Source organism: Neoarius graeffei, chromosome 6 (genome assembly GCF_027579695.1).
Source record: "Neoarius graeffei isolate fNeoGra1 chromosome 6, fNeoGra1.pri, whole genome shotgun sequence".
Taxonomy (NCBI): Eukaryota; Metazoa; Chordata; class Actinopteri; order Siluriformes; family Ariidae; genus Neoarius; species Neoarius graeffei.
Genome location: NC_083574.1, coordinates 39733741 through 39753919, shown reverse-complemented (window position 1 = coordinate 39753919; position 20179 = coordinate 39733741). Strand labels below are relative to the sequence as shown.

The following is a 20179-nucleotide window of genomic DNA, read 5'->3' as shown; positions in this document are numbered from 1 at the left end:
TTTAATTTAGTTTGTGAAAATGTTACCAGAGTTTTGACCCTCGATTAAATAGCTTGTACTTTGACAATTTCATGAGGGTGTACGTTCTTCTGAAATCAACTCCTGTCACACTTTGTGGAGGAATTTCACCAAACTTGGCAAAAGGCTTTGCTATAGCACGGTAATACGCATATTGAAATTTTGTTTAATTTGGGCAAATTTTACCAGTTATGCCCTTGATTATTAACAAGCTTGTACTTTGGCAATTTCATCAAGGTGTGCTTGCTTTCTGAAATCAACTTCCCTCACAAATTTTATTATCCCCCACTGGCCGAAAGGCCCAAAGAGGGATTATGTTGTGGCAATGTCTGTCTGTCCGTCCATCCGTCTGTCCATCCTTCCATCTCAGGAAAGGTACTCACTTTCTGAAATCAACTCCTCTCACAATTTTTGGAGGAATTTCATGAAACTTGACATGATTCTTTGGTATACCGTATATCGGTAATACGCATATTGCAATTTCATTCAATTCAGTCGCATTTTACCAGAGTTGCCAACAGGGGATATTGTGCTCTCAGAGCACTCTTGTTTTCTTTTAAAAATACAAATAAAAGGGCCAAAAGGCTTCCTTTTGGTTCCTGAAGACAAGGTTAGAGTTGGATTTGAGTATTTACTCCATTAATAATTATGTTATGGAAGGTCCTCAGAAGGATAGTAAGACAATCATGTGTGTGTGTGTGTGTGTGTGTGTGTGTGTGTGTGTGTGTGTGTGCACATGCATGTGTGATGTATAAAAAGCTAACTACTAAAAGCTGTGTATTGTACTTTTAGAGAAAATGTGACATTGTCCAGAGGTTCTCATGAAATGGAATTCACAAACAAATCTCAAAACTACTCTCACCCTGTCATTTATATACTCAAACATACACACACACACGTACTGACACTCCCCTCGACCACTGACACTTTCCTCTACCATTGTGTGCAGTGTTGGGCAAGAATGTAGAGGAGAAGGTGCTGTATGGTGTGGAGAATAACTCCTCTTTTCTGGAGTGTCTGCCTAAATCCCAACAGGCCCAGATCCGCTGGTTCATACAAAGACCAGGAGCAGACCACCGCCAAGAGGTAACTAGCACACATTACTGTTTATGTGAGCACATGTTTGTGTACAATCAAGGCCATATTAATAATGTTTAATCTTCATTAAAAAAAGAAAACAGTATGCATGCAGTACCATTCTCTTTGACTTAAGAGCATACACATAATATATATATATATATATATATATATATATATATATATATATATATATATATATATATATATATATATATATATATATATATGGGTCTGTCTCAGAAACTGGGTTCTGTGGGGGTGCCCCACTAAATATACTCACAGCCAATAAACTATACGGTTTTGAATGGTGATGTTGGTTTTAATTTGAAATAAAGTGATGAAAGAAATAATACAGATAAAACTAAATCTTTGATGTGAATACTCTGTTCAGAATTTGGCAAAAATTCTGCAAATTTGTGGAAAAATGGCGGCTTGATCTGGGACATGATAAATGGTTGACTACATCGCATTCCCTTAAAAAGGTTGTAGTCCACTGAAAAGTCTACAGTTATCACTAATTGTATTTTAAGTTGTAACTTTATACACCTAAGGATTGGTGCGCTCACAGAATAATCATAACCGTAATAAAACATCATGCAAAATATTTGATCACCATTGTAACTCCATTTTCCGCATACCCAAAACCAATACAATCGTGTGTTTTGATCTAAACGGAAAGCCTCAGGGTCAAGGTCACTACCTCACCAAAAGTAGTAACTTAAACTCACTATGCCATATAAAAATGTAGTTATAAGTCTGCGATTTTGTTTTTTAAAATGAAAGCTGAAAGTTAGGTATCGAATATGTTTCTTACAGAATATTTTACGATGGTAGCTGGTCTTGTATGAATTTCTGAGCTATAAAATGAGTTGTGGTCTATTTTTTACCGTAGCGTGTTATTTGTGTGCGGGGAAGGACACACATTAACAATTTGCATGTGTAGAATGGAATTTTCCACTCCAGCAGTTAGAAGTCGATCGCGCTTCCATTTGCGGTCTTTCTGTTACACGGGTGATCTGTTCGGACGTTATCGCTGAAAAGGTGAGTTTTGACAGTTTTATTTTGTTTTAGTCTTGCAGTATAAGGCAATAGAATGTTTCTTTTTCATCTTACTTTCATATTTCGTAGTGTTTGCATATTTTTGGCCAATATTTTGCAACCATGGTCAATTTAGATCAAACTTTTGGATAGAACCTACGGCCAGTCATTTTGCCCCGCCCCCGCCTCACGCTCCGTCCGGTGCGGTAGTGATGTCCCGTTGCTCTCGCGCCACAGCAGAGACCCGCGCGACCTTCAGCCGGTACAATCGCTGTTCTTTTACCAGCGCCGTTATTCTCATCTTTCCGGTGTGTTCTTGATTTTTCCATTGTGTCCTATTTCGCCATATCAAATACCCAAAATGTATCATATTATTCATATTTAAGTGAATAATCAATTCAGTCATCATAACTTGGCATTTTTAACCCAAGCAATCAAAAAGAGGAAATTTATTCAATATTTTCACTCATCTGTGAAGGAGGGGCTTTAATTCTTCATGATGTAGTTATTTTATATGTAAATCAATTTTACAAAAGCATTTGAATTGTAATCAAAAAAAATTTCCACAGTGGAGGCCAGATAAAGCAAGATACTATCTTTATTCTTATTAAACATGACAAAAGAAACATTGAGTGTTAGGTAAATGCAAAAAAAAAAGTAAAATTAGAAAATTGATTTTTTGACCATAATGTCCCAAATGAGAGACCAGTTTCTGAGACGGACGTATATATATATATATATATATATATATATATATATATATATATATATATATATATATATATATATATATATAATTTTCCGCAGATTTCCTTTATTTCAACAGCATTTGTTGTTTTGTTGTAACCAGTGACTTCACATTCCTGATTGTGGTGTGAATTTACACTAGTGAATTTAACATGGAAATTTAGATATTTGACCAGTGACTGAACTCCTTTGGTTGTTCTGACTATAAATTATTCCACAAAAAGAGGAAGTTAGTATTGCTTTTCTTGTTGTTTATTTTTTGTTTTCATAGTTGCAAAGATACATAGCAAAGGTAGATAGAAATAAACCTGGGCAGGTTGGCAAGCATGGAAGATTTCTAACAAACTCTCAATGTACAAACCTTGTGTGCATCTTGGACTTAATTTACTACCATTACATCTGTTCTCTTATTTCTCTTGGGGACTCAAAGTCTTCTAATGTTTAATGTAACTGTGGTTTATGTAATGAAGACTTTAATTAAACTTTTTAGGTTTTGGTTAGCATTAGGTTTTAGCACCAGTCAATTACCTTCTGAGATGTACAGTATATTATATAGGAAGCAGTACTTTAAAAATTATTACTGTGTATACTAGTATACACACCTTTAGGGGTACAACGGCTTGTTACTGGAGCAGTATCCTCAAAGGTACTTATTTGTACCTTTTTATATACTGATTGTGAACATATATGTACCTTTATGGCCCTAAAAAAGTACACATAGTTACCTTGAAGTCCAATAATGAGCCCTCGGGGGTCCATCGGTGTACTGGTAGATGGACAGAAATGGACTCTTACTATACCCTTATTTCTGACAGTGTACACAATACTTTTTACACAAAATACACAATATGCAGTGTACATACAATAAAACATTCGCAGTTATTATACAAAATTACAGTGAAAACAGCTGTTAAAGGTCTACTATGTAGGATCTAGTGGCACTTAGTGATGGCGAGCTCACAGATTGCAAGCAACTGAATGCCCCTCTCTTACCCCTCCCTTTCCAAGCTTGTATTAGAACATACGGTGGCCATCAGGTGCCTGCAGCATACTTCCAAGAACTTACATTCATGCTAAATAAAAAGTATGATCCTTCACTTTCCAAAATTTGGGTTCTCAAACATGTTAGCCAGCACCAGGAAGTGCCTCTTCTTTCTTTTTCTTTGTTTTGCTTTCTGAATCTTCATCTTCCTTCCGGTGTTTCCTTCTGGATTCACGCTGCCATTTGTAAAAATGCCGAAAGGTGCTTTCGAGAGGTTTGTCCGTTCTGGGCTACTGTAGAAACATGGCAGCGCAACATGGTGGGCTCCGTAGAAAAGCCCATGGCTCATTCTAAGCTGAGAACACAACAATTCATAGTTACAGGTATTTACTGTATACACTAATGAAAACATACTTATGAATGCTATATTCCATACTATATTCCATTTCTGCGAATAGATCTCCCTAAATCCTACGTTGTGCATCTTTTAAATGCAAGCATTCTCATTAAATGTCAGACAGGTTCCATAGGTGAGATGTCTGAAAAATCCTTGTTCAGGAGAATTATGGCAAGTCCTTAGGGCTCTCACTCTTTACATACCACCACTGAGAGGAGAACTGCTGGAAGAGAGACTTGTCATGTAAGTGTCACAGGTGCTGTGTCTGCTTCCCCCTTGAATGATACACACAGCTTGATCATAACCTGGCTCCACCTGAGAGATGCTGGGAGCAATGAGGAAACAGACAGATAAGCTTGTCCTCTCATTTAAAATTTTGTGCTCTTTCTGAGGAACATTGTGGTGCAAGAAAGAAGTTCAACATGTGCAGTCGATGCTTTAAGACGGTCCTAATCCAGGTCGTAAACATGCCTACACTTGCTCTCATTCTGCCCATACGTAGTGGGACTATAGAAAACACATGCTGCTGTGTATTTGACTAACACTTTCTTAATCATAACACATGCTTGAGTCTGCAGGGTTTAGCATATTTCAACATCTGAATCATGCTAATATAATATATATCCCACGTTCTAAAATTCACTGCTGATATAACAATAATATGGTATGGACCTCATCAGTAAAAGGGATTAGTTTACATTGCAAGGAAATGAATATCAGAAACTGCAAATGAAAATAACTGAAGTACCTATATCAGCAAGAGTACACTTAACAGTTATTCCACAAAATCGAGTCGTACATGAGCTGATCGTCGACGAGGTCCGTAGCGCTGAGTTGGCTATAAGCCATGTACGATGGGATTGAGTGGAATAACTGTTTTATTCTATCCACGTTTACTGAACTTTGAGAAACAGAGCATTTTTATTGTTATTTTTTGCAAATTTGATAAATAAAAACTTTATACAAAATGCCAGACAAAATCATTTCCACTTAGACTGTAAACAAAGCAGTGAAATGACAGAAGCAGTTTGTGAAAAATGCTATAATGATAATTCTTGGAAAAAAAAAAAGATATGTTCTTACAATCAAATAATTTTATTCCATACTTTGTTGCTTTTTTATTTTTTGGGGGTTTTGTTTTCGAGTAGAGTTTTTATTTCATCCTCGGTTGGTTCAGCAACACAGTATATAAGCTGATAGTCTAGTAGTAGAGTAGCCAATCAGAGCATGCGATTGCTCATATCCAGTGAATGTGGACAGAATAAAATACATTATCATAAGTCCAAATTATGGGCAGCACGGTGGTGTAGTGGTTAGCACCGTTGCCTCACAGCTAGAAGGTCCTGGGTTCGAGCCCAGCGGCTGGTAAGGGCCTTTCTATGTGGAGTTTGCATGTTCTCCCCGTGTCTGTGTGGGTTTCCTCCGGGTGCTCCGGTTTCCCCCACAGTCCAAAGACATGCAGGTTAGGTTAACTGGTGACTCTAAATTGACCATAGGTGTGAATGTGAGTGTGAATGGTTGTCTGTGTCTATGTGTCAGCCCTGTGATGACCTGGCGACTTGTCTAGGGTGTACCCCGCCTTTCGCCCGTAGTCAGCTGGGATAGGCTCCAGCTTGCCTGCGACCCTGTAGAACAGGATAAAGCGGCTACAGATAATGGATGGATGGAGTCCAAATTACGAAGTGGAAAGTAATAATATGGTCAAACAAGTCTTCTTTTACTCTTTGTACACGTAGTGTTCAATAAAACAAAACTTTGCTTTTATGCCATACAATATAATTGTTCAGAATGGTGGTGTACAAGTCCATCCATCCATCATCCATAACCGCTTATCCTGTGCAGGGTCGCAGGCAAGCTGGAGCCTATCCCAGCTGACTATGGGTGAGAGATGGGGTACATCCTGGACAAGTTGCCAGATCATCACTGGGCTGACACAGAGACACACAACTATTCACACTCACATTCACACCTACGGTCAATTTAGAGCCACCAGTTAACCTAACCTGCATGTCTTTGGACTGTGGAGGAAACCCATGCAGATACGGGGAGAACATGCAAACTCCACACAGAAAGGCCAGGTCTCGAACCCAGAACCTTCTTGCTGTGAAGCGACAGTGCTAACCACTACACTGTGCTGCCCCTGGTGTATAAGTCTAAATGTCTTAATTTTAGTTGAATATATATTATTGGATAATGTATGCTTATCGATCATGTTTTAAGGAACACCAGTACACCTGGTCATTCATGCAGTTATTCAATCAGCCAGCCAACCATGTGGCATCAGTAAAATGACTGTTGGAAAAAGACAACTGGTAAAAAAAAAAAAAATGTTTTTCCAATCTTCAACTTTTCAGTTTTGCTGAGCCTGTACCACTGTAGCCTCAGATTCTGCAGTTTCTGAAAGACTCAAGCCAGCACATCTGGCACCAAGAACCATGCCACAGTCAAAGCCACTGATATCACATTTTTCCCCCATTATCATGAGTGTTCTGAACATTAACCGAAGCTCCTTCAATTCTGCAGATAACCATCTTTTCTTGTCATTCTCCATAAAGAAGATAGATGTTATTGCTGATCATATTTTAATGGTTGTGCTATTTTTTATTCATGAAAATGCAGTGGAAGAAGGAACAGTAAAATAATGGATCGGGGGATTAGCAGATAACATGATAAGGATGGAGAAAGGGAGCTAGCAGATTCCATTTCTGTCATCTACTCACCATTTTCTCTCACTTTTTGAACCTGACCCTACCTCATCTCGAGATTGTAGTATTTCTTCAGCTTCTCGAGACTCTCACATTTCTCCATCTATCCCCTAAAGCCATTTTTGCTCTGGACATTTGAAAATATTCCATTGCCCTTATTCTCCCTCATATATGCACTGCCGCTACTAATCCAACACCCTCATCACCCACATATCCTCACCTCCTCTGTTTCTCTGAGAGTGGTTCACACTGCGGATATGAAGGAGGATTTGACCTTGTGCACCGTGTGGGTGTTTTTGTGAGTGCTTGTGTGTTATGATGAATGGATAGACCCTGGACTAACTCCTCTGAGCGTTATATCAGCAGCATTCTTGTATTGATCCATCACTACTGTACTTAATCACTCCTGAACAGCCAGAACACTCATGCATGCATTGTGCGTGTGTGTGTGTGTGTATCAGACTTTGCCTAACCTTTTTTTGGGGGGGTCTAGTGCTATATGTTGCTCAGAAAGCTGGTTAAAGTCGCTCTGTGAGTAAACAGAAGAGCCCAGTTTTAGCTTTGGTTATACTTTCCACTTTTTCTTTTATCACACTCTTCTTCTTATGACTCTCTCTCTTTATATGTCCTTTCCAGAAAAACAGATGCTGGATGACGCAGCCGCTCAGAGCACCTGCAATACACTCTCATGCGCACACACACACACACACACACACACACACACACACACACACACACACACACACACACACACACACAAACATTCACATACTTTACACCTGCAGTGCAATCCTAAAATATGACCCAGCACCTCACCTCGTAAAGAACCATACTGAGGGATGAGAAAGGAACTCGTCCTTAGTGTTGGTGTGAATATCGTGTGTGAATATCACATGTGTGTGTGTGTATGTTGGTGTGAATGTTTATCCAAACTAAACAGATACAGATTGCAGCATGCCATCCCTAAAACAGCATGTTTTCCTCCCACAGCACTGAAACTCGGCAGCCTTCAGGGTGTTGTTTTGAGAGACAGGAGTTGTGGAGTGTCTCATGGGTTTTTAAGGAATACTCCAACCGTGCTATGTAATCTCCATAAACCACATCTGTAGCGTGTGGGCAGTTAGGGCAAACAAAAATTTTTTTCATACATTTCTGTGCATGAACAGAAAACCCACTCACTTGGGTTGGATGTCTTCAGGGCAGCCAATGAATTCCATCAGTAAACATTTAAAATATGTGAGTGTAGAACGCAGATTCATATGCAAGCATTATATTTGACCTTTTGTATGTTAAGCTTGCCCGAAGGTTCTGTGATATGTACATGCAATCGTATGATTGACAGATTGAGAGTGTAAATATGAACGAGACCGCCAATGACGGTGTAGCTAACTCCGGCCCTGTCTAGTCCAGAAGGAACGATCTAAAGTGGGCCACCTTGCACAATAAATGTTGCAAGCTATATACACTATATACAAGCTATATATAGAAGCTATATACACCCTAGGAATACCGACCTATTTGCCAGAAAGAATCCAGAACGGTGAGGAATTGACTGAGAAGAAGCAATTTTTTGCTGAACTGCTCATTAAGGCTTAATTAGTCCATAACTTCAATAATAATTCTAATGAAGCAAATCTGGGTAGAAGTTAGAGTATATGCACCCTAGGTCCCCCTACCTTCATGCCAAAAAGAATAAAAATCAGTGAAGAATTGAGGGAGAAGAAGCGATTTGTGTGGAAACTGCTCATTAGGACTTAATTACTCCATATCTTCATTATTAATTACAATTATGCAAATTTGCATAGAAGCTATATGCACCCCAGGCAGACCTACCTTCCTGCCAAAAAGAATAAAAATCGGTGAAGAATTGAGAGAGAAGAAGCGATTTTCGTGAAATGTGGACGACGCCGGACGGATGACAGACAACACACGATGGCATGAGCTCATCACCTGTCGGCCGGATGAGCTAATAATCAATGATGGTGTGGTGTGAGGCAGTTTTCATCCAAAACTTGAATATTTTTCAATAACAGCACAGCCTGAAGTGTTTTATTTCTCTCATAACACAGCCAACAAGATAATTTTTATTTGTTAATGAACAGGATGTCATAATTTTCATTCATTTACACTGTAGATGCTTTTCCTGTTATGGATTGTCTGCAAAACAAGTTAGTTCCTATTATAGTGCACTTTATAATAGCTGTAAGGAGTCTCTCTCTCTCTTTTTTCCTTTTCTTCCTGAAGGTAAGAAGAAATTTAAAAAATGAAATAAAATGCAGCTTATCGTGTCTATAGAAATGATGTGACATTAGCATGAGAGCAACTTGACCAGTCTGACCAATCAGAATGGAGAATTGAACATGCGCTCATCGCCTGTCGGCTGGATGAGCTAATAATTGAGTTTGTGAAAGCGTTGTACAAAAAATACACACTTCACATGAACACTTATCGACTGCCCAACATCGGTGCTTCAAAATCTGTGGTTATATTTGAGTACTAGGAAAGTACTAGGAAATGTGTCAAAGCTCATGTTCACTTTAATGCATGATACACTACAGAGGCAGTAAATAGAGACTAATATGAAAAGACTGAAGTATTCGTTGAAGGCACTGTCCTTCAAAGGGTGTGTGTAGGTACTGTGTGTATGTGGTCATCTAAATCAGTGAGAGAGAGAGAGAGAGAGAGAGAGAGAGAGAGAGAGAGAATGAGGCTTACAAGTAATGTTAGGTACCATGAAACATCTAAACTGACGAACGTAACATGCATATAGGGCAACCACAAAGTCTATTTACAATGTATAAAATGTATTACAAAAGCAAAAGGCGCAATTAGTCCGAATCACATCCATGCAACACATTTAAATTGAGCTCACTGACAAAATGGTGTTTTAGCTCTGGTGTAACTTTCTTGGACTAACCAGCCAACACATGACACGTGTTTCTATAGGCTAGCCTACTTAAATTCACCTCTTATGTGCACTGAAATCTCTCGGTAAAATTTTAAGGACAAACCAGTTACTCCAAGCGAACATTGGGTAACACATGTGGAGAGACAACACTTTTGTGGCGTGTTTTAGCTGTTGAACGTGTGCTAAATAGTTAGACAAAGCTGAACGCACAATATAAGGGCTAACAGTTGGTTAAACTAGCAAACGTGCTCGACAGCCCACAGCAAACACAGTTGAATGCATGGGTGAAGCTAGCGTGCCTATACCAGCTTAATTAAATCGACTGCTTCTCAGAAAACCTCCCGTTGGTCTTTACAAAAACAACTGCTTTCGTTGGTATATTGTCTTGGGTAGAGACACTTAAAGTACTTCAACCATATCAGACGACAGAGCAAAGATTCTTGAACAGACACTTCCACTCACCAACGAAGTTACAAGACTCAAGTCAAGTCAAGTCAAGTTTATTAGTATAGCGCTTTTAACAATAAACCTTGTCGCAAAGCAGCTTTACAGAATTTGAACGACTTAAAACATGAGCTAATTTTGTCCCTAATCTATCCCCAATGAGCACGCCTGTGGCGACGGTGGCAAGGAAAAACTCCCTCAGACGACATGAGGAAGAAACCTCGAGAGGAACCAGACTCAAAAGGGAACCCATCCTCATTTGGGCAACAACAGACAGCATGACTATAACATTAACAGTTTTAACATGAAGACAGTTTAATTGATGTTATAAACTCTTCATTGATGGAAACTTGAGTGCAAAACTGTTCATGACAACTGCAGTCCTAAAGTTAGCAAGTCAAATGTAGTCCTCAGCCATAAAAGCGTTACTGTAAGAGTCCAGAGCGTCCTCCAGGTATAACCCTCAACTGTCCTCATGGGGCCGTCCTCCACAGGAGCGATGCGATAAAACTCCGACCAGACACAGGGCACCAGGATGGATCAAGCAAGTCCGAGGGGCAGAAGAGGCCAGCATCTCAATCCCAGGACCAACATGTAACCCAGAGGGACAGATGGGGGGGGGGGGGGGGGGAGAAAGAGAGAGAAAGAAAACACAGGTTGTTAGGTATGCCCTAAAAATGACACAAGTATTAAATCTGTGTGGTAGGCTCACAGAGACGAGTCTCTTGACATCAGGCATAACACACAACAATGGCATGTTAATATGGTTAAAAAATATCATGGTTAAAAAGGTGTGGATTGCAATTGCAATGGCGCTGCGGTGGATTCATTGCTCTTCTGACCCCTTGGACGTTGCCTCCTACATGCTCAGTCATATTTCTGGCCAAGACGTTGCTGCAATTTACGTACATATTTTATTTTTCCAGACTTTCAAGCTCAATTTTTCTCAACATTGACTTAAAACAGACATGCAAAACACATTTGTGAGTTACGGCAACTTCCATGACATTTAAGTTTCTTTGTTAATTAGTTATTTGAGTTAAGGCAGGGCGGCACGGTGGTGTAGTGGTTAGCGCTGTCGCCTCACAGCAAGAAGGTCCTGGGTTCGAGCCCCGGGGCCGGCGAGGGCCTTTCTGTGTGGAGTTTGCATGTTCTCCCCGTGTCCGCGTGGGTTTCCTCCGGGTGCTCCGGTTTCCCCCACAGTCCAAAGACATGCAGGTTAGGTTAACTGGTGGCTCTAAATTGACCGTGAGTGTGAATGGTTGTCTGTGTCAATGTGTCAGCCCTGTGATGACCTGGCGACTTGTCCAGGGTGTACCCCGCCTTTCGCCCGTAGTCAGCTGGGATAGGCTCCAGCTTGCCTGCGACCCTGTAGAAGGATAAAGCGGCTAGAGATAATGAGATGAGATGAGTTAAGGCAACTAATTTCCGAGTTGGATTTTTTTTACAGTGCGTGTCCTGCTCTGGATTTCTGTATGTTCTGTTGAACTGATTTCCCAGAAGGCTTTATGTCTTGCATTGTTGACTGATTCTGAGCAGAAGGCCATGCTGTCCTCCCTCAGCACATGAAACAGTCTGAGGCCTCTTCCACACCATTAACTGTGACCTGGCTCTGCTTTTACACAGAGAAGTTGATCCAATGCCTCAATCTCAACCTTCAGTATCAGATATGACATACATCTGACACATGGCCTAATTACACACAGACACCGTGACATCACCATGACGTATACACACACACATTTCATCCTTACATGCCTCAGGCTGTTTGTGGTTTAGTCACAGGCATCACAGGACACAAAGCCAGAGCTTAAACTCTTATTTGGCTCAATCTATTGATCCAGTCTTCCATTCAGAGATTTTAATTCTTCCTGTCATAAACATTGTTCAACTCCAACTTGTGTCCGAGGTATAGTAAAACCTACCTGAGTGTGAGTTTTTGTGTGTGCACTGCACATATGTGTCTGTGTGTGTATGAGTGAGTGTGCACTTGTTTAAAAAGGAGTTGGTATGCTTTGAAGCCCCCTCATTTCTCTCAAGCACAGCTGCATTGTTTTAGCTCTTGACAACCGCAGGACGTGAATGAAGAACTGGCAGGCATATAAACACTGGCGAGAGCTTCTTCTCAGATAAAGGAATCGAGGTTTTTTTTTTTGAGAAAGGTCTAGAAGGAGGCAGCAGTTGATAGATGGCATGACAGTAAGGAGACAGTTGTTAGCATGCTTTAGACAGCCTTCTCTTTGACCGTGTCATTGTGTCTTTATTACTGGAACATGCTGCATCTTCTCATAGCCTTCCCAGGGATGACCTTTACATGCACACAGAGTGAACTTCCTGTGTCAGTGGCCACCAAAGACGTGAACACGCACCTTGAACATAGATCAGACCTACTCGTTTTCCACACACCACACACACACACACACACACACACACACACACAGAGGCCGAGTAATCATTCTGAAGGATGCATCTCTCTCTCTCTCTCCACTATCATTAAAGGAGAACAGAAGTCATTGTTAAACTTGCTTTATTTCTTAATTAACGTGTTATTCAATTACGTTTTCGGTTTTAGTAACCTTATATCGTGACTCGTATTGGCAACTAATTGCAATTAAATATGATACTTATCAGCCTATTCGGTTTTTAGCCGTGTTGAATTTAGTTCGTTTGGTCGACGGCAGGCGTCGCTTATCCGCGCGATCTTCACGAGACTTGTGCGAGACTTCGAAACGTGACGTGTCAGCCAGGTGTCAGTGCCGCCATTTTGAAAACTGTTGAAATATTGGACAAAAATGAGTTTCAATGACGATTACCACCTACTTTTTTCAAACTTTTCTGATTGCTATCAAAACAAACAAAACGTCCGGCTTGATTACGTCAGCATTCGAAAGAGGGCGCGCGCGTCTTTTGACAACGTTGGCAGATGTCGGTCACTTTGATTTCCGCTGTATGTTTTACTTCCGTCCTACGATGTCTCGTACAGGTCTCAACAAATCTCGTTTACGGCCATTGCTTTGACATATGGACTGATATATTACAGAGCATACTGTATTTCCAACGCTCATAACTTGCTATAGCAGCGACAAAACAGCGATCAAAAATGCATTCCGATATTTAATAACATGAGATAAATAGAATTTTGATCATGAAAAAATTTGCCTTCAGTTCTCCTTTAATATAGAGTCAGTTTTCCTGATGTATCTAATAAGACTGTAATGACCAATCACATGCAGTAATTAGAGGTCAGCAGGAAACTGAACCTAAAGGTGAAAGAGTGACCTTTGCCCCGTGTTTGGAGGAGGGTGGGAGTCATGCTGTGCACCGCTCCCCTCGGCATGGCTGTGCACAAACTATCAGAATGATTTATGGCTAGGAACTCTACAGGTGACATGTGAATTCTCCATCTGCAGTGGGAGGTGACACCTAATTATTGCAAAGAATGAGATTTTAAAACTCTGTTGGAAAGCAGTAATGCTGCGTCTTTTTGTGGTTTGTATGTTGTTGAGGGGGAGATGTTAATAATGTTTAGCGCCTTGACTGAAAACCATGCAAAGGATGTAATGTCTTGATTGTACTGAATAATATATACTGTATATTTATGTCCATGTGTCCATGTATATTTATATATATATATATATGTATGTTTGTGTGTTACAGATCAAAGAGGATGAGCGGGTATTGGTAACAGAGCGAGGTTTACTAATTCGCTGGGTGCAGCGTAGTGATATTGGTTTATACATGTGCACAGCTCAGGAGCACAGCTTCACCCGCACACTCCTCCACCTCTCGCTTAGAGTACTAGAGCGCAGCCACCTTCCCGGGCACCACTCAGCCTCCAACAGACCCCCTGATCACTCCATTCAGGACATGACGTCTGAGTTGCGGCACAGTTATAAGGATTATGTACGTTCTAGGAGCACACCTTCTCTGGAGGAGTACTGTGAAGTGTTATGGCATAAGGAGAAAAAGCAGAGGCAGAAAGCTAAGTGGAAACACGTCCAGGAGCTCCGTAAGAGCAGGAACCGACGGCACCACCAGGGGGCCGCCATCTGAGTGAACGGTACTTGGAAGAGCAGATAGGGGAGGGAGGGATAATATAACAGCATTGGTCTGTGGATCAATGTCCATGGCCCAAATCTAATCTATTTCAACTATTTAAGGGGTGAAACAGATCCTCTTAGAACGGGCGCTCTGGCTGTCAGGGTGTAGAAGCAGTATCTCGACCTGCCATCAGGGCACAACAAAGAGACACTCAAGTATGAAATTGCCAAATCTACAACAGCTGTGTCAGAGAAGAATAGGTTCCACTTGCAGACCTACAGCAGAAATGTTCCGCTCATGGACCTATCTAGTAAGTTCACTACATCTCCAGAGAAGCAAGAGGATTCCCAAACACAATGCTTTAAAATGTAACCAGGAATGAAAAATGCATTCATGTTGAATGACTGTAAATATATGTTTTGTACAGCAGATTGTGCATGCAGTAGAATTGCTGACTGAATTGTTTTCAGATTATGGCAGTGTTCACACATCAGGGCAAATCCAGTCATCCATTATCTGTACCAGTTATCCTTCACGGTCACAAGGGAAGCTGGAGCCACTCTCAGCTGCCTTCGGAGAAGAGGCAGGGTACCCCCAGGGGTGGGGGTGGTGTGTTTGCCAATAGAAACGAACAACCACTCACACTCACACCTATGGGCAGTTGCTGGGTTTCACGTGACGTCACATCCGCCTCATTAGTTATTTAAAACTTTAGCTGGTGGTCTACCAAAGCTCAGTTGACAAAGCGTTTGTACGGAGAAGGTGCATCGCTCGCATGAAAAATGCTTTACGCTTGCGTTGTTTTAGGTTGTTCAAATCAATCAAACCATGAAACTGATAAAAGTTTCTTCAGGGTTCCTCATGAACTAATAAAAAAGGGTGAACGAACACAGGATTTCACAAAAAGACGTCGAGAAAGGCGGCTTTTGAACCTCTCACTGAAATCGAAGGGAGCCGAGTCGAAGCATGTTCGAGTTTACAGCGATCACTTGGTGAAAGGTTTGTTTCTCCTTCTCAGCTACGTCCTTAGTGTTTTCCAAGTACTTTTCTTGCTATGTGTCGTTATTTTACGGTACTTTTTTTTAGTCACGAAGCGCTAAAGTCCCCAGCTGTTTCTTTGTTCAGTCCTCACTCCTCACAAAGTCCGTATGCATGAAGGTCGCGACAAAATTCTTCCCCGGCCATACAGTTACAATGCGCCATGATCACTTCTCCGTCTTGTTTAACTAAGCTCCAGGTCTTTAAAGGGGTTTCTGATGATCTTTGTGAATGATTTACCTGAGAGATAAGAGCCAACACAAGTGAGAATCAAGCGAACTGTTGTTTGTTTACACTTCAACTTGCAGCGCTTCGTTGTGAAGACGTGAAAGAAAAGCTTTTAAAAAAACATAGACAGGCAAAAACAATACAGAATTCATTCAGCAGCGACTTGATAGCAAGGTCCTTTACCCAGCCACATACAAAAAAGTTATAAGCCTCCATACTCTTCCACACTTTCATCTGTTTTGCGGTGTAGAAGGACGTCTGCAACACCAGATAGTTCGAGATGTCGGGGAACTCGACTGAAGGGTAGTTTTCGAGATCGTATGACAAATTCTTCTTTCCCAGACTGTAGGGGTCGATTCCATTGCACATAACAATCTTCTGAATATATCTAACGCGAGCAGTGGCTTCTAGATTACGAGCGTACTCTGATAAGTTATCGCTAGTTGTTTGCACTACAGCAGCTGTTTCGACCACCAGCTATTTCACTTCTGCTAAAACCGCTAAGAAAAGTCACGTGACTGAAACCCAGCAATTTAGATCAGCCAGCTGATTTAATCCACATGTCTTTGGACTGTGGGAAGAAACCCATGCAGGCACAGGAAGTGCATGCAGACTCCACACAGAAAGACCCCATTATTGACCACGAGGTTCAAACACATTATTTTCTTGCTGTGAGGCAACAGTGCGAACCACCACATCACTGCAAAAGTGATTAAATCTGATTTTTTTTTTTTTTGCTTAGACTAGACAGGACGGCACAGTGGCACAATAGGTAGTGTTTCCTCTCTCACTGCTCCAATGTCCCTGGTTTGATCCTGAACTCAGGTTACTGTCTGTCTGTCTGGAGTTTCAAGTGTTTCTCCCACGTCCTTGTGGTTTTCCTCAGGTCTCTCCAGTTTGCTCTAAAAAACATACTGGTGGGTGGATTGGCTATGCTAAATTGCCCCTAATAAATAAATAAATGGCATGTATTGTTATGAACTGATCCCACCCAGGGTGTATTCTCATCTAGCATTCCTGGAACAGGCTCCAAATCTATTGTGATCCTGACCAGGATAAAGCGCTTACTGAAGATGAATGACGAAAAGAAATTTCAACTTTGGACGGGTTAATCGGATGTGCATATTCAAAACATTTTATCTGAAATTTTAATTCCATTTGAAAGTACTTACAAATGTGGCCTGAATCTGATTGGAAAAATACATGGTTCATGTGCTTTTGCTTATCAGACTGCAGAAAATTTTCCTGTGTAAACACAAAAAAAAATGGACTTGACTGCCTGACTGTCTGAATACAACCTAATATGATAAGCAACATTATAAAGGTTTGGTAGAAAAAAGTATCATATTTCTGTATATTTCCATTGTGTCTTTTATAGCTAGTTTGTTTACAGTATATTTATAATTACAACACAGTTGGAATAAACTCTTTCTTTTGAAGTTTTCTGACTCCAGATATTTTCTGCCAAATACTTGAAAGATCATCAATCTATTTTTTTCTTCCTCTTAAATCTGATTCTTTTGCCCCTTCTTAGTATTATTTCTTTCTTTTTTTTTTTAAAGTGGAAAAATGCACATAGACACAAACACCCAGTGCCATGGCTGGCACTCGACACTAAAGTCATGCTCTTCAGCTCTTGTGATTGAGAAATGCCGCCAGTCTGGTCAGTTGGAAGAGCAGTCAAACGCACGGAGATGAGATTAGAGGGAGCGGGTGAACCTCACTGCCATCCATCATTCTTCACAGACTGACCTCACATTACCCTTTAGCACACACTCTGTGTGTAGTATGTGTTCAAGGTTGAGACTCTGTCCATATCAGGACTCACTTCTCACTCTCAGTTGGTTTTGCTTCTGTTGACCTATAAAGGGGGTCAAGTTTAACAAGTCATTCATGCACCTACACAATACAGGCAATATCTGTAATTATAACATGGTGCTGTTGAATTCATAAAGGAGAACTGAAGGGAAATTGTTTATCATCAAAATTCTATTTATCTCATTTTATTAAATATCGGAATGAATTTTTGACAGCTATTTTGTCACTGCTATGGCAAGTTATGAGCATTTGAAATATGCTCTGTAACATATCAGTCCATATGTCAAAGCAATGGTCATAAACTAGATTCGTTGAGACCTGTGCGAGACATCGTAGGACGGAAGTAAAGCGTACAGCGGAAATCAAAGTGACCGACATCTGCCAACGTCGTCAAAAGATGCACACGTCCTCTTTCGAATGCAGACATAATCAAGCCGGAAGTTTTGTTTGTTTTGATAGCAATCAGGAAAGTTTGAAAAAAGTAGGCAGTAATCATCATTTAAACTCGTTTTTGTGCAATACTTCGTTTGGAAAACAGTTTTCAAAATGGCGGCACTGACACCTGGCTGACACTTCATGTTTCGAAGTCTCGCACAAGTCTCATGAAGATCGCGCGGATAAGCGACGCCTGCCGTCGAACAAACAAACTAAATCCAACATGGCTAAAAAACGAATAGGCCGATAAGTATAATATTTAATTGCAATTAGTTGCCAATACGAGTCACGATATAAGGTTACTAAAACTGAAAACATAATTGAATAACATATTAATTAAGAAATAAAGCAAGTTTAAAAATGACTTCAGTTCTCCTTTAAATCCCATTGGTCAGAATGTGTTTCAACAACAGCAGTATCTTGGACAGTAGTGCTTGTATGGTAGACGCTCTACATAATCAAAGCCTGACAGTAAACAGTCTCCAGTGTCAGCATTTTGTAATGGCAAGTGTCCGCCGCAGAAAAGTCTTCAGGACAGATGACTTGGTGCTATCTGGTTTCTTGGGAACTGTAATATTGGAGGGAGGATGTAAGTATTCATAGTAAGTGTAATGTTTATTTAGACAAATCTGATAATCATTGTCATTATACTAAGCCGGCAGAAACAAACATGGATAATCCATGATCAAAAGCAAAACATGGGCAAGAGTCAAAACCAGAATGAACATGACTCAAGAAACCATGGCTTAGAATTTAACAATACAAAACATACCCGATAAGACTGTGCACTGGGACAAAGACACAAGAGTATATAAATAAACAAACTAATTACAAACTAACACAAAATAGCTGGATACAATGGCAAAATGGGTGGAGAGAGGACCAGGAAGTGAAAACAAAGACATGTCACAATAAAAGCACAGTGGACTACCTTATCAGGAACTTGTCTCAAGGACATTCCACAATAGTGAATATAACTATTAATAGTAAATACTGTATAACTATAGTATAAGAGGAATAAAAACACATCAGGACATCCTGTTATTGGAAAAACAATCAATAACATTATTCCTTATTTATATTAATTTGGCACAAAATAATAATATGAATAATTGTCTTCGAAATTTGATTGATTGATCGCTTTATTCTGAACAGTAAATAAGAAAGTTATAAAAAAAATAAAATAAAAAATGCAATAATCAAATGTAGGTACAGTCCCTTTAAGAAACTACATTTCCCATCAGCCAACTTCCGCGTTGACCTACGTCACGCCTGGGCGGGATCACCAATGTCACATCCTCCAGGAAGGCATAAGTAACGGAACAATGCTTCCGTCTCTCTCTCTCTCTCGTCTGGACTTCAAGCCACCTGGACACAAAGAAATACCCTGCCCCAGAAAACCAGATAAAGACGTCTTTTCTTTTCGTCTTTCTTGCAAGATCCACGATTCAGTGCAATTTCTTTGTTTACCCCTGGCCACGGTAAAAATCCAAAATTGCGCGATCTAACTCAGATGAGTTACAACTGGTTTTTATTTGTATTATGAGTAACGTTATAAAACTGCTGCCCAAAGTTTATTTAAAAGTTAGAAGCGACCGGAATTCCTTCTAATTAAAGCACTGTACATATTATTCTGATCAGAGACCCTCTTTTCATCACGAGCGAACACGCGTCGGACCAAGAAATCCTCTGCTTTCGACAGAAGCGACTCACGTGCTTCACAACGGTGAAACTCCAAAGGTCTCGGAACATCTCTTCATAATCTTGCTAGAGGCGAGATACTGAAGTAAGATTGGCATTTGGGCAGAGAAAAACTAGTCTTAGGAATTAGCTTTTATTAAGGAGTGTGAATTAAACTCAGGAACGGTTTAATTGTGTACACTGTAGACACTCGGTGTTGAATTGATTGTTCTATTTTGTTTTGATCTCTCAATTGTTTAATAGATAGGTTTTGCATGCTTTCTTCTATTCCTTACTAACATCCTCAATTTCCTTATTACACATTTTGACCTCATCAAGATTTCAGTGGATTTAGTAGTGTTATGAGCTAGTGGGTTAGCTACCAGCTAGTCCTTGGTTACTTAGAAACACGTGGCCACAGGCCTCACAAGCACATCTTAGCTAGCCACACGGCTAATTCTTTTGTCTCATTAGCAATCCATGCTAACTCTTTTGTTCAGGCCACACACACAGGCCTCACAAACACATCTTAGCTAGCAACTCAGAGCTAATTCTTTTCCACATGGTGACACACATACCTCAGATAAAACACACACGCACGCACACACACACACACACAC

At 40.4% G+C, this 20179-nt stretch overlaps 1 protein-coding gene across 5 annotated transcripts in view; it reads left to right on the top strand.

The window, feature by feature from the left end:
- Window positions 1-17065, top strand: part of sema3d (sema domain, immunoglobulin domain (Ig), short basic domain, secreted, (semaphorin) 3D) — a 118646-nt gene extending 101581 nt beyond the window's left edge. For all 5 annotated transcript variants that reach the window (XM_060923633.1, XM_060923636.1, XM_060923635.1 and 2 more), the window contains 2 exons: window positions 968-1104; window positions 13977-17065. In XM_060923633.1, the coding sequence (XP_060779616.1) occupies window positions 968-1104; window positions 13977-14372 (533 nt within the window). In that variant the 3' untranslated portion in view covers window positions 14373-17065. The remainder of the gene's footprint in view (window positions 1-967; window positions 1105-13976) is intronic.
- The last annotated feature ends 3114 nt before the right edge of the window (window positions 17066-20179 follow it).